The following is a 13710-nucleotide window of genomic DNA, read 5'->3' on the forward strand; positions in this document are numbered from 1 at the left end:
TGAAGCCGGGTGGGCGGCGAACAAAGCCCGGCCCCGGCCCGGCGCCTCCGGGCTCCAGGGCCGGTCGGTGCAGGGCCCGGTGTCCCGCAGGGCCCGGTGCCCGCGCTGCCTGCGGAGCGGCCTCCGCATTGTTGGCTGCGCGGGAAGGGCTCCGGCGTGCCTTTTAGGCATTATTTTAATTTTTTTGTTGTTGTTGTCGTTTGTTTTTTTTTAATGGGTTTGTTTGTTTTTAAATGAGAGCGAGGACCCCGCAGGCGTCGGGAGCCGTGGATGACCCGGAAGGCCCGTCCCGCCCCGTCCCGGTGAGCCATGGCCTACCAGCTGTACCGGAACACCACGCTGGGCAACAGTCTCCAGGAGAGCCTGGATGAGCTCATCCAGGTGCGTGCGGGGTTTGGGGTCTGGGCAGTTAGCTCATTAAAAGAGAAGTTAGTTATTAAGTCGCCTTCGTGGATGCTCGGGGTGCTTAAGTTGCAAGGTCTGGAAAGCTCAGTGGTTGAAATGACCAGCCGTCGGTATTTCTGTTGGTGTGGGAAGGCTTTTCCTTAACATTCTAGGCCAAGGAGAACGTTTTATGTAAGTAGCATAATCCCTGGTTATGTGGCCAGTAAACGAGCAGTCAGATTAATCCGCAGCACTGTAATCCACTTCCTGCTTTTCTGGTTGTTTCCAGTGAATATTTATCAGAATACATCTTTGTTGTAGCACAAAAAATCACGTTGGTGGCACATTGCTGCTTCTGAGTGTAAACATGAAAAAGGGAGTATGCACAGGAATGTCATACTGCTGCAAATGGTCCTTCTAGACATCTCTCTGCTTTGTGTGAACTTTGATGTTTTTAATTTTTAATGCGTTTTTGAGTTTACTTTGAAATAACTCCACACTTTTTAAATTTTTTTAAACTATTTTAGTCACAGCAAATCACACCTCAGCTGGCCCTTCAGGTGCTGCTTCAGTTTGACAAAGCTATAAATTCGGCACTGGCACAACGAGTCAGGAACAGAGTCAATTTCAGGGTAAGATAACAATATATAAAAGCTCTTCATGAGGTACAGTAACTAAGCTTTGATGCAGAATGTTGTTAAAAGCTGCATGCTCTAAGCAAAAACTTGTAAAGGCCTGTTTTCATGCTGAAGTAATGGCTGTTACATGTATATTCTGTATGCAATTGTAAGACTTGTTACCTTCTTATTCTGCCAGGGATCTTTTGAAAGAATGCACAAATAAGAAACAGATTCGGTGGGTGGATAAAAACAGGGGAAGAGGGAAATAGAATAGACTCATAGAGTGGTTTGGTTTGGAAGGGACATTAAAAGATAATCTAGTTCCAACCCCCCCTGCATGGGCAGGGACACTTCCCACTAGACCAGGTTGCTCCAAGTCCTGTCCAGTCTGGCCTTGAGATGCTTTGAGCAGTATAATTGCTGTCCTCAGTGTTCTGCAGACAAAGAAGTGAGATGAAGCCAGATTTTCAGACACATCTAAAACCTGAAGAGAAACTAGAGAGTTGTAGATCTACCCTTATGTAAAGTCACTTATGGACAGTTTTGTAGCTATTTCTTTTAGGTATTGTAGAAAGGTAAGTTGGGGTTTTTTTCCCATCTATTCACCCATATTAATGTCAGATAGCCAGCAAATTGTTAAATGTCAAATCAATGGTAATTTTGAGAAAAAAGAAACAACCCAACAAAAACAGTTGTTCTGTTAACTTATGTCCTAATACTTCCTCTACAGTGTATGCAGAAACTATTAAGTAAGCTCTTTAGATTTTTAAACTATACAGATCTATTAAAAAGAGCATGACTTCTTTTCTCTAACACACTTGTTTTGTGTACATAACATGGCATAGACAATGTTCAGAATGTGCTTAGTAGATGAATTAAAAAAAAGTTACTTGGAGCTTAAGTTCAAGAATATCAGTTTAAAATATGTGAAGATAAAGGCCAAAAGGTTTACATATCAACATCCTCAGTAATATAGCTAACATGAGGGGTAGATTTCTATGTCACATAGGTCAGTTTTGTAATTATTTTTTATTTAAACTATCAATTTATTTAAACAATTGTGGAATTCACATCTTGTTATGGTAACTGCTGTAACTGATTTTTCTTACGGCACGTTTTAAGAAATCTGATGCTTTTCCTTTGGAAAAGTTATAAAACTTTTAAGAGTACCTGTGAAGCTTCTCCTTGGATAGTCTATAATGTCAGTACATGGTCTTAAAAATTTCAGCCACTGGAGGGCATTTAAACTACAGTTTTCCTTAGAATTGTTTGTTCCCGAGTTTGTATGCATTCAGGCTCACAGTTGGCTTTATAGCAAACTTAGTTTTAGAAGATATGTAGCTCAGTAGATAGTAAACATCATATTTTCTGTTACTTTTAGGATGCATCCTATAGAAAATGTCTCTTGTCTTTTTAAAGGGGTCTCTGAATACATACAGGTTCTGTGACAACGTATGGACATTTGTACTGAATGATGTTGAATTTAGGGAGGTCACTGAACTTGTGAAAGTGGATAAAGTGAAAATTGTAGCATGTGATGGAAAAAGTAAGTATGGAATATGATATAAATGAGCTGAAACACAAGACTTGATAGTCTGTAGAAAGCTTTGACTAAATGTCTGATTAAAGTTGCACTGACTGTATTATTCAGCCTTATACATATGCTGAGAAATGGAACAAAACTAAACTAGATGCTTCCCAAACTTATAAGCACTGGAACAGGATGCATTAGAGACTGCTGTACACCCCTTGTTGGGAAGTACATGCTACCAGAGCAATTGGAAAGTTGGAAATGATCTTCATTGATTTTCTATGTGGTGATTTTTCTATTAACGAGTTTGTTAGAACAGCACCCTGTGTTACTGAATTACAGGAGTGCTTCATCAGTCTGAAAAGCAGCTGTCTGAGACAACTATCAAAGCAATTATTTGCTGGATTTGTTTATGCTAGCATTTGCAACTCTTATGATTTATATATTGCTCACTGTATGTGTGTATACTGCTTACAGGAGTTTGTGTTCTATATCTGCCTGGCTGGATTACTTCTGTTTAATGTTCCTTGAAATTCTTTACTGGAAAAAGTAATTTAGTGACTTCTGTGGCAAGCTGATTTATAACTTTAAAAACCATAAGTGTGTCAGAATATCGCTAAAGATGTGTGATATTGTGCCACCTGGTTCATCCCTGAGGAGTGAAACTAAGAAAGAACTGAGAATGGAAAAGGCTTTATTTAAATATATCTTAGACCCGTGAAACAGGTTCTTCATGGCTTCCTGATCCTGGCATGATTACAGTGGTCACTTCAAGTTGTAGTTCCAAATTGTTTGCTCAACTTCTTTTACTAACTAAGCATATAATCTCACTCTATTTTTTGTGTGCTTATTATAGCTAGAAAAGGGAACCTTACTTTCCAAATATTGTTTTCACTTTTGATAAACTAACTGGGTGGCTTTAAGTTGCTATTAACTTTACAGCCTTTTTTTCCCCACAGGCAGTTGACTTGCTAAAGGAATGTAGTAAACACTTGATTGGGCTTTCTCCATTTCCAAGTTACATATTTTTCCCATAGCTCTAAGAACAAGAAAGCAGTTCTGGTAGTAATACCAGAAATTGCACTAGTGTTAATTGGTGCTCCTAAGAAAAGATCAGAACAGAGAATTGCTTTCAGCCGTTTTATGAAGATCGTGCTCATTCTTGCATCTATTTCAAAATGTGTATAGACCACACTCCATATGAGCTTCTGCTACGGGATGTGCAAAACCCTTTCTCCTTAGTAGGTTATGTGATTTAGCCAGATGTTCTTGTGGCTGACTGCAAGAAAGTGTGATCACTACAAGTTGGGGCAAATTCTTGTATTTTTAATGCCTTTATAGCCTTAATGACGTGTGTTTGCAACCTTGAAGTTTTGTGCTGGCTCTTTTCGATGTTGCTAACTGAAGTGAAACAGCATGAGCAGTTCATGCATCACGCTGATAGCAGTGGAGGGAATTGTGTAGGTACATTACATGTTGTAAAATGCTTGGGGGATGCTTTTGAGCTTGAGGAAAGTATTAGAGAATGGTATTGGTTCTCTTTAATTTATACTGAACTGTAGTGGAGCTATGCATTACTCACACTTTCTTTTTTCTTTTGTAGACACTGGTTCCAATACTGCAGAATGATTAGGACTGTGGTTTGTCTGCAATATTTTCTGTTAATATGCAGCACTTTCTGGAGAGAAGCATGGAAAGGGACTGTGTTCATAATTAATTTTTGTGATGCAGAGATGTGAGTTAATCTGTACCAGAAAGCATCACAGAATGACAGCGGAAGAAATATCTGTAGAATTTCTTCAGTTCACCTTATAGGGCATGAATACAATGTCATTTTTTGTTGTTGTTTCTTTTGGTGTTGTTTTTTTAATTATGACAGATACTGTTGCCTTTTCAAAATAATTTCTGTAATAAACTTTTATTTAAAAACTTACGAATGAGTGGAAAACTTAACGTTGATACAGTGTATTTTCCCAAGATTGTCTTAAGTGTGTTTAGAGTTAATGGTGCAAATGCAAAGGTCTTTCAGTTAAAAGGTTCTGAGTATGGTTGTACTGATTAGTACTGCAAGAAATGCCTGTTTCAAAATGATGGAGAAGGACAAAAGCTTAGCAGCTCATGCTGGTCACTATATTTGTCTATTTGTTACTTCATCTTCTTGTCTATACATTTGTCTGTTTGGTACCCTCTTCTAGTAATACATTAACTCAAGTATTAAAGTCATTGCACAGCTAATCAAAGTGAAATAATGAAATGGAGTCTTGAAAGATTGCACTACATTCTCAACAAATGTTTAGTGCTGCTGGTTTTACTCTTTTTCTTATTGGGTTTTGTATTTATGTGGAATACATTTAATTGGATACCTGGCCAACAGGATTTCAGTGAAAGAGTTGAACTATACATTCTGAGATATTAAGGGGTTAACTTTGTTCTTAGACTTATATATTCCACTAAACAACTTCCATCAATAAACCGTTCAAGTACTTTATTTACTAGAAATATGAATATAGTACTGACGGCTCATTTGTTTGACTTTACAGCAGTGGCTGTTCCAGTGTTGTCATAGGAATTCTAGCTGCCTCAGGAGTGTCAAATACATTTATTTTTGACAGTAGGCTACTTACACACCACTAGAAATCGGAAAGTGTATAGAAGAGAAGTTGGGGGTCACTGTTTTCAGATCAGTCTAAATCTTGGGACTGTTGGTTGATGAGAAGCTCATCCATGAGCTGGTGATGTGCGCTGGCAGCCCAGAAACCAACCATGTCCTGGGCTGCATTAAAAGCTGTGAGGCCAGCAGGGCCAGGGAGGGGATTCTCCCCTTCTACTGTTCTTCTCAGGCCTTGAGCTGCCAAAACAAGGACATGGAGCTGAGAGGAGGGCTAGGAAGGTGATCTGAGGGCTAGAGCAGCTCTGCTGTGGAGACAGGCTGAAGGAGTTGGGGTTCAGCCCAGAGAGGAGAAGGCTCCAGGGAGGGGAGACCTTGGAGCACCTTCCAGTACCTGAAGGTACTACAGAAAAGCTGAGGAGAGACTTTGGACAAGAGCAGGGAGTGACAGGACAAGAGGTGATGATTTTAAACTGGAAGAGGGGAGATTTATGTTAGACATTAGGAAGACATTCTTCATTCTGAGGCTGGTAAGACCCTAGCCCGGGTTGCCTAGAGAAGCTGTGGAAGCCCCATCCCTGAAAGTGTTCAAGGGCAGGTTGGATGGGGCTTGGAGCAACCTGGTCTAGTGGGAGGTGTCCCTGCCTGTGCAGGGAGGTTGGAACAAGATGATCTTTAAGGTACCTTCCAAACCATTACATGATTCTATTACGATTCAATTTGTGCCAAAACTGGAGCACAATTTACATGTTGAAATCTTTTACTATGTGTCAGTGGCCAAGTCTATTAAAAGAAAAAAAGCTTTAGTATCTAATACTTTTCCAGACTGATGTTACAGTTCTCTAAATTCTGCCTTTGAATATTTGGGCCTTGGCTAATTTCTGCGTCCCTCACTGTGAGTGAGAAAGTAGTTAATGAACTTACTTGCTAGACTGTTGATTTTTCTTTTATTCCTTGTATCCATGCTAAATGTCATTTGTTGTAAACTGCACACTGGTAAGTAAACATTTTTGAAAGCAGATCAGACTATTCTCATTTGAACAGCACAGTGAGTATCTGTTGAGGTAATTTATCTTAGAGGGTGGAAATGTAAATCCATACCATGGTTTTATCTTTTTCTAAATCACTCAATCATCTAGATTTAAGCAGGTTTTGTTCTCTAACAATCATGTGGCAAACTGAATTTCAGCCCTTACAAATATAAAGGTTTTCTATTCCTACCTCCAACACTTTGCAGTCTCTTCCTGTCTCTGGTCAGAAACTTCTCAGTCTCCAGTTCTCTGTAGCTTTTGGACTCCCTCCTAATGCAAATAATTATATATCTGATTTTGTTCCAATTAAGTGTACATGAGTATATTTACTGTACCATTTTACCATTGAAAATCAGTTTAATAAGAGAAGCACAATTGTACTGATGATGTGAGGCTATTGTGTGGAATGGATTTATGTTCACAATTCATTGATATTCCTCTGTCAGACTTACCTTGCATTTAACAGTTGTATTTTAATTGTTTAACAGTTGTACTTCAGCACTCCTAGGCTTAGTGCTACAGCAGTTGTTAATTGAAAGGAAAAACAGTATTTCACTGAAAAAGAAAATAATGTAATGAATATAAATATACTAAAAAAAATATATAAATGAAAGGAGAAATAATTTTGACAAAGATGTCGGCTCCTTAGTAATCAGTGTGAGCAGGAACCAGAAATTACAATGTTTATAATTCAGGACAACTTTGCAGACTTCTTTAAAAAAAGAAGTAATAGTCCCACAGAAGCTTTGGACTTGGTCCTTTGGAAGCAGGTGGTGATGAAATACTCCCTGTGCTGATGAGTAACAGTAATACTTTGATTTGTACATCCTACTTATCCAGTGGTTGCTATTGGTCATATAATCACAGAATGGCTAGGGTTGGTCATGAAAACAGATTTTAATATTGTCTTGCCTTGTAAGAAAGCATTTGAAAAGGAGATGGGAATTCTGAAATTAATTTAAATACTTGAACCAAAGTCTTACTGTACTGAAAAAATGTGTAAATGCGTAGGTGACATTGATGTTCTTGGTAAGCTTGTTGTTTAGCCTGAGATAAGTGAGTGGCAAAAAGTGATGCAGATGAATAATATATTACATGTTCTGGATGTTTCTGAACTGCTACTAGATTTTTCCATTTCCAAATAATAATATTAAAAGAAATGCACAACAGACTTTAAAGATCTTTAGATAAACTGGAATTTTTGGGGACAGGAAGTGTCCAGTTCCTGGGCACAGTGATAGCAAAGGGAATTTGCATCATTCAGTCTGCAAAAGTCCGGAAAGCAGCACAAATGGGGAGGAAGGGAGTATTTTAGGTCAAACAGCCAAGCGAATGAGTAGGAACAAGTGGGCAGTCATAACATATGCTTCTGTAATCTTGACATTCCTTTCTGTTCTCAAGCCTCAAGCCTGAGAAGGCACTTCATACCAATCAACAGAAGAGAGAAGTTGCCAAACAAAAATAAAAATGGAAGGAAAGAATAAAGGGTTTTTATTGCTTTACTCTCCATAACTTGCTCCTTGCTGTTTTTTGTGTTTGAATTTAATCTAATTCCTCCATGTTAATATGATTATTGTGCTTTGTGATCTTGGAAGAATTGTTAAACTTGCAGCTAAAACTATTAACTGCAGTTTTGTTATACTAAGCTATTTTAATACCCTGTGGAAGACGAACCATCTCACTTGCTGCAGCATCAGCATACCTGCTGTTGCCTGTTTGGCTCTGCCTTGCCTGTGGTGTTACGGACTGATGCATTTGTTAGTTTTTCTGCTGATTTTATTCACAAGGGTCACAGTTACTTCCACCTGTCAGTAACACAAAGTACAAGATACCTTTGCACCTAGACCTTGAGCTGGAATGGATATTTCTATTTAGAAAGTAAATGAACTAAAAGAAAGGGAAGAAAAGGAAGAATAAACACCAATACAGAATTGGCTGTGGGTGACTGCCTGTGTTTATTTGTGGCTCCCGAGAGAAAGGATTTTGTGAATTCCCTAAGAGCACAGAACAGGATGTCATCTGAAGTCAGCTGCTTGCACAGTCAGGGCTGTCAATACCTGACTTTAAGTGCTATGAGAGAGACACGAAGTGCAGAGCAGGAAGAACTTACAAGGAAATCCTGAAATAAAAGTTTAATCAGGATCATTATGTATTACACAATGACCGGGTTCAATAAGGTAGATGAGAGTTACTCCAAACTTTGCTTTTAAGGACCTCAGCAGCTTAAGAGGCAGTATTTCAGTTTAAGTACTAGTGACTTGGTTTTGCTTTTCTGTTCTTTAGAAGTTCCTGGGGTGAAATAAAGAAAAGTAGGAGTATGGTAAAAAGTGTTTAATAAGACTGTACTGGGAATTGTGGCCATTTCCTTCACTGTAACTTAGAGGGTGATCTTTGTTAGGAAAATAGCTTTTCTCAAAGATAAATTTACTGTTTAAATTAGCCATTACGACTTAGCAGGAAGTAAGTCTCAGATATATTAGTATTTTGGTTTTCACTTTGTGCTAAAAAAGCCTGCACCCTTCAAGGAAGTGGTAAAGAGATCACTGAAAGTCTAATTAGTGTTTAATGGCCACTGCTGTTGCAATCAGAAGAAAAAGGACACCCTAAGCCTGTACCTGGAATCAAATGACTGTAAATACTGATTTTTGTTCCTGTAAGTCATGTTTCCTTCTAGTTTTTTGAGAATTTATTACTTGGTTTCCTCTGAATTTATTTTAATTGATTAGTCTCTTTATTACAGTATATTTCAGAGATGATCATATAGAGTATGAAAGAAATGCAAAGGAAGAAGAAAATATACCCTTTTAACTAGAGTTAAGAACTTAATAGACCCACTGTGTAAATATGTAGTATGCCAGTTTCAGCTTATATTAAGTTGTTCTTATAAAAATAAACTGAACAATACTTGGAAATATAAATTTAAGTGAGGTGAGTTTAAAAAAAACAACCTGTTACTAGATTTCAGAAGTACAATTTCACCTTCTTCCTGTGCATTGTCTTGAAAACTACGTTTGCAACGTATTTCCTCCTTAAACAAATGGTGGTTTAAATAAAAACCTGAACTTTAAATAAATCACCATTCTATCTACAATCATTAACTAAAAACCTGAACTTTAAATGATTGTAGACAGAAGTGTCAGACAAAGTTAACAATAATATTACTCAGGCAACTACATTTCCAGTTTGGATAGTCCAGGATTTTACTGATGAAGTCCACATGGGGTTTAACCTTTTTTTTGGAGGTGATCCTATATTCTGATAGTCAGTGCTACTTTGGGCTACAGCTTGTCCTTCTCTATTTGAAGTTTATTATTTTTTCAGTTTGGCAACTAAACTTTGCTAGTTGCACCCTTCCTTTGTGCCCTGTTGCCAGTTTTCTGAGATACCAGATAGATTATTGCTAAGATACTTTGAGATTTCTGAAATATGAAGTTCTATATTACAGTTGACTGATATTTTTAATTGTCACCTGTAATGGTGAAGACACAATTTTTTTTTTTCTTTCCTGTATCTGTGCTTTGACATGTCTGCACTCATAAATCTCATATTTCTAATATCTTTGAAAGAGGAAATGTTGACAACATTCCTTTGTAAGAATCTTTTTTGTCTTAGTTTACTTGATGAATTTGGGAGTAGTCTTGTTCTTTCAGAAGAAATTAAGTCACGACTGAAAGGAGAGTTGAAAATAAATTTGCACAAGAAACGCCTTTGTTTTTGGAAGCAAATCATCTGAGATAATTTGTGAGTAATAACACCAACAGAATCCGAACATTTTCTTTCAATCAAGAGAATTGGATGTGAAAGCTTACCAGTTGTTTACATTTCCAGATGATAATGCTGGAACATTGGTTTTCATACAAATCAATGATCTCCTTGAATGAAGAAGGCTGTGTAGGCTATGTTGATAGGGAACTGCTTTCCTCTTAGTGTGTTACCAAGCTGTTGTGTTTTCTTGGTATGTTGATTTCACTTGAGGCTTCCTGTTCTATGGCAAGGTCTTTAAAATGTGGGAAAATGCCCAGATTCGGTGTCTCCAGGCTATCCAGGAAGATGAAAGACTTTGCTAAAAGACTTACCATGGAACAGATTTGAAGTGGCACTTCCCCCTCCCCACATCTAAATACCTGTCTCTGTTTTGACAACTTTACCATTTTTTGTCAAGGCACTGTCTGTCACTAATAGATGGAACAGCTATTTAAATAGCGTGCACAAGCAATACTTCGTATTTCTGAGACAAGAAACAACTGAAGAAGTCAGACATATCTACAGAGGGGAGGGGATAAAAATTACTGTTAACAAATCTGTGCATTTTCTGGAAGTATAGATCTTTCTTTACAGGTACATTTAATAGAGAGGTCTGTCTTTCAACACACTATTTCAGGCTTGTGTTCCTTCCACTTTCCCAGCACCTTTTGACTTTTTTTAGGTGTTTAAAAGGTCCTTTGAGAAATAAATGATTTAGATCTTTCTACAGACATCCATTTCTTGGATGGGCCCAATAGATTTTGATGTGATTCCTTAGAATAGAGAAGTATGTTGTTGTGGTTTTTTTTTTCCTCTCTATGAATATGCACCATTTTCCTCAAATTTCCAAGGGAGAAAGACAACACCTTGCCATAGTGAGAAACACACTGACCCCCAGTCTGCCTGATTTAGTCCAGCAGAGAAGTTTTATTTTTTCTAAAAGAATACACTAGGAGATACTTGCTATTTAATGTTGAATTTGCTGCTTAAACAATTTTTAAATTTTCTATCAGGTTAGTGTAAGGCTCTAATCTTTGTTGTACCAACTGTCTATTTACACAAGTCGGAAGAAGTTTTTCACTGGAGCCAGCAATAATATTGCTTTATTTGCTCTTTTTGAATAAACAAGTGCCCAATGACATGTTGGGTATTTTCTTGCCAGTAGTTGTGGGTTTTGCCTATAATGATTGCACCATGCATTTAAAAAAAACCAAAAAACATTTTACAACCAAGTTAACTTAAAAATGTCTAACCAAATTGCAATGACCCACCTCCTGAATCAGTTGTTTCATCTTATCATCCTATTTAAATCAATGTTTTAAAGATCTATGGGACTGCAGTAATAACTTCATCTAAATGTAGCCTGGTGCTATGGAATGGCTTCAGATGCTATTTCTTCACCAGAGAACTTGATTTCTAAAGGTGAATGTGTTTACTGTCAGAAAAGTTACCTGATTTTTGTGGTAGTACAAAGACAACTGAATGAATCCTTCAGCATTAAAGCTGTTGGGTCCATGCAATGCAGCTGGCTTTAATGCAAGAAGGTGGGAAAAATGTGGGTGAAATATGGAAGTTCCCAAATCCTTCTTTTAAGCTTCTAGAGACATAAGAAAACGATGTTGGATGATTGTTTTGTTAATCTAAAAGGCCACGTGTGCTACTGGACGTGCCAGTTACAGCACTGAGACCACTCCTCACAAAAATGTTTTTTCTGGGCAAAGGGGCAGAGAGGAAGATGTTAGAAAAATGCAGGTTTGCACGCCCATTAAATACATAAGCACCCCCCTCCCCGTGTTACAGATGGAGAAGTGGGGTGCAGGGGGGTTAGTTGATTTAAGGGCTCTGCCTACAAGCACAATCCGTTCTCCTCAGAGGACTACAGGATACACAATACTGAAGAGTCATCTATTTTATTATGTTTGACTTTATTGAAGGATTTTTATGGGGGGGTCCGGGGTGGCATGGCTATCTGTGGAAATTGAACTTTAAAGTCAATACAAAAGCAGCACCCAGCTGTCAAGCTGAGCAGCGCGGCAGGTGCCAGGCGCAGGTGGCCTGCCAGGTGCTTTGTACAAAAGCAAATTAATTGTAGTTCCAGCTCTGCTTGGCGCAGGACGCGCGGGCACAGCGGTGCGGGCCCTGCCCTGCCCGGCTACGGCAGGAAGCCCCGAGGTGACATCTGCCAACAGCCTGCAGGAGGGCAATGGAGACCCCAAGGGGGTCTGTAACAAAGCCGCTCTGAGGAGAGTCCCGCCGTTCGGGGCCTTCCCGCCCTTCCCGCCCCGCGCGCGGCCCCTCCAGCCTCCGGGGCCTCGCGCGCCCGGCCGTTACCGGCGCGCGGCACTGCCCTCTGCGCGCGGCCGCTCCTCCTCAGGGACGAGGGGCTCCTCCTCCGGCCCGCGGCGCGGAGAAGACCCCTCCGGCAGCGCGGATAAGGCGCCGGCTCCCGTCTCACCTCACGCCGCGCGTCTCCAGCACCTCCCGCTGTCCCTGAGGCACCGCGGCCGGGCTCGCCCGCGGAAGGAGGCAGCTGCTGGCGAGGGTCTCCGCAGCTTTTCCCCTCAGAGGCCCCGGCCGTAGAGGGCCGTGTGTCGCAGGTGCTCCGCGAGACACTGGATGGCGGCATCGTCCCCCGAGGGGGCGAACTTGTTGGCCAAGAGGTGGGGCTGCCGGAGCAGCCAGGGCACGTCGCCCACCCCGTAGATGCAGACGGCGCGCTGGTGCCGGCCGGTGCAGGGCGGGTAGGGCGCGCCCTGGCTGGTGTCACCCTCCAGGTACTGCCACTTGACCACGCGGGGCAGGGCGTTCATGTCGGAGAGCTGGAACTTGTCGTTCTGGGGCATGGCGCCCGGCACGCCGGGCATGCGGTTGAGGGTGGCCCAGACGTGCTCGTCGGGGCTGTAGGTGTCCTTGGCCCACTCGAGGAACTTCCGCGCCGTGGGGTTCTCGAAGATGTGCTGCACAAAGTCCCGCGTGACCACGATGTAGGCATTGCCTGTGAACATGGGGGAGCTGTGGGGTGGCGGCAGTTTCTCCCTGGCAGTCCGGGAGATGGAATCCCCCACTTCGTGATGGTAACGCCAGCGTTCCCGCTTGAGAGCCGAGGGCTTCTCGGACTCCATGCTGTTCTGCCCCTGCAGCACCTTCAGGGCACGGACAATCTCGGCATTGGTCTTGATGGGGAAATCAGTGCCGCAGGTGTTGAGGACATAGCGCCATGGCACGGGGCTCTGCAACAGGTCCTGCATGCAGTTGAGGTCAGCCTGCAGGCGAGACCAGGAGGCGTAGACCACCCTTTCCAGGCGGCTGGCCACAAAGACATTGGGGAAGCAGGCGACGATGGCCCGCACAGCCTCCTGGAAGTCAGCCGGGGATTTGCTGTCCATGTGGACACAGTAGACGTTCTGTGGTGTGTAGATGGACCGCAGAAGCCGCTCGAACATCTCGATTTTGTTGTGGATGACCATGGAGTAGGCGATGGGGAACTCTGCCTCCTCCTGGCTCAGCGGGAACTCAATGAACCGCCGGGTCTCCTTGAAGTTGCCGCAGTCCTTCGTCATGTTCAGGTAGTCTCCAGGTGTCAGGGCAGCTTTCTTATTCCCTACCTCTAGGTTGCTGAGCTGCGCCTCCTGGATGGCTTTCTCCTCCCCGCGGACGATGCCGGAGCAATTGATTTTCCGGCTGGGGGAGAGCGCCAGCGCCTGGTAGAGACGCCGAAGGCAGCGGGGGTGGGCAGCGGCGGGGGCGTCCAGGTGGGCGTCGGGGCAGGGCCGGGTGACGCTGCGCAGGGCT

The 13710-nt window shown here is 41.7% G+C and overlaps 2 protein-coding genes across 2 annotated transcripts in view; one reads left to right on the top strand and one right to left on the bottom strand.

Annotated features, from left to right (window-relative positions):
- Positions 1-214: 214 nt before the first annotated feature.
- On the top strand, positions 215-4467 carry GTF2A2 (general transcription factor IIA, 2, 12kDa). The gene is made up of 4 exons (XM_009994395.1): positions 215-381; positions 912-1016; positions 2424-2550; positions 4139-4467. Exons 1-4 carry the CDS (start codon positions 310-312, stop codon positions 4162-4164), a joined length of 330 nt encoding a protein of 109 aa, XP_009992697.1. The 5' UTR covers positions 215-309; the 3' UTR covers positions 4165-4467.
- An 8012-nt stretch (positions 4468-12479) lies between these two features.
- GCNT3 (glucosaminyl (N-acetyl) transferase 3, mucin type) overlaps positions 12480-13710 on the bottom strand; it is a 36539-nt gene continuing 35308 nt past the window's right edge. The window contains exon 2 of the mRNA XM_009994515.1: positions 12480-13708. Within this exon, the coding sequence (XP_009992817.1) occupies positions 12480-13708 (1229 nt within the window). The remainder of the gene's footprint in view (positions 13709-13710) is intronic.

The sequence above is a fragment of the Chaetura pelagica genome, unplaced genomic scaffold (genome assembly GCF_000747805.2).
Source record: "Chaetura pelagica isolate M959 unplaced genomic scaffold, ChaPel_1.0 scaffold222, whole genome shotgun sequence".
Lineage (NCBI taxonomy): Eukaryota > Metazoa > Chordata > Aves > Apodiformes > Apodidae > Chaetura > Chaetura pelagica.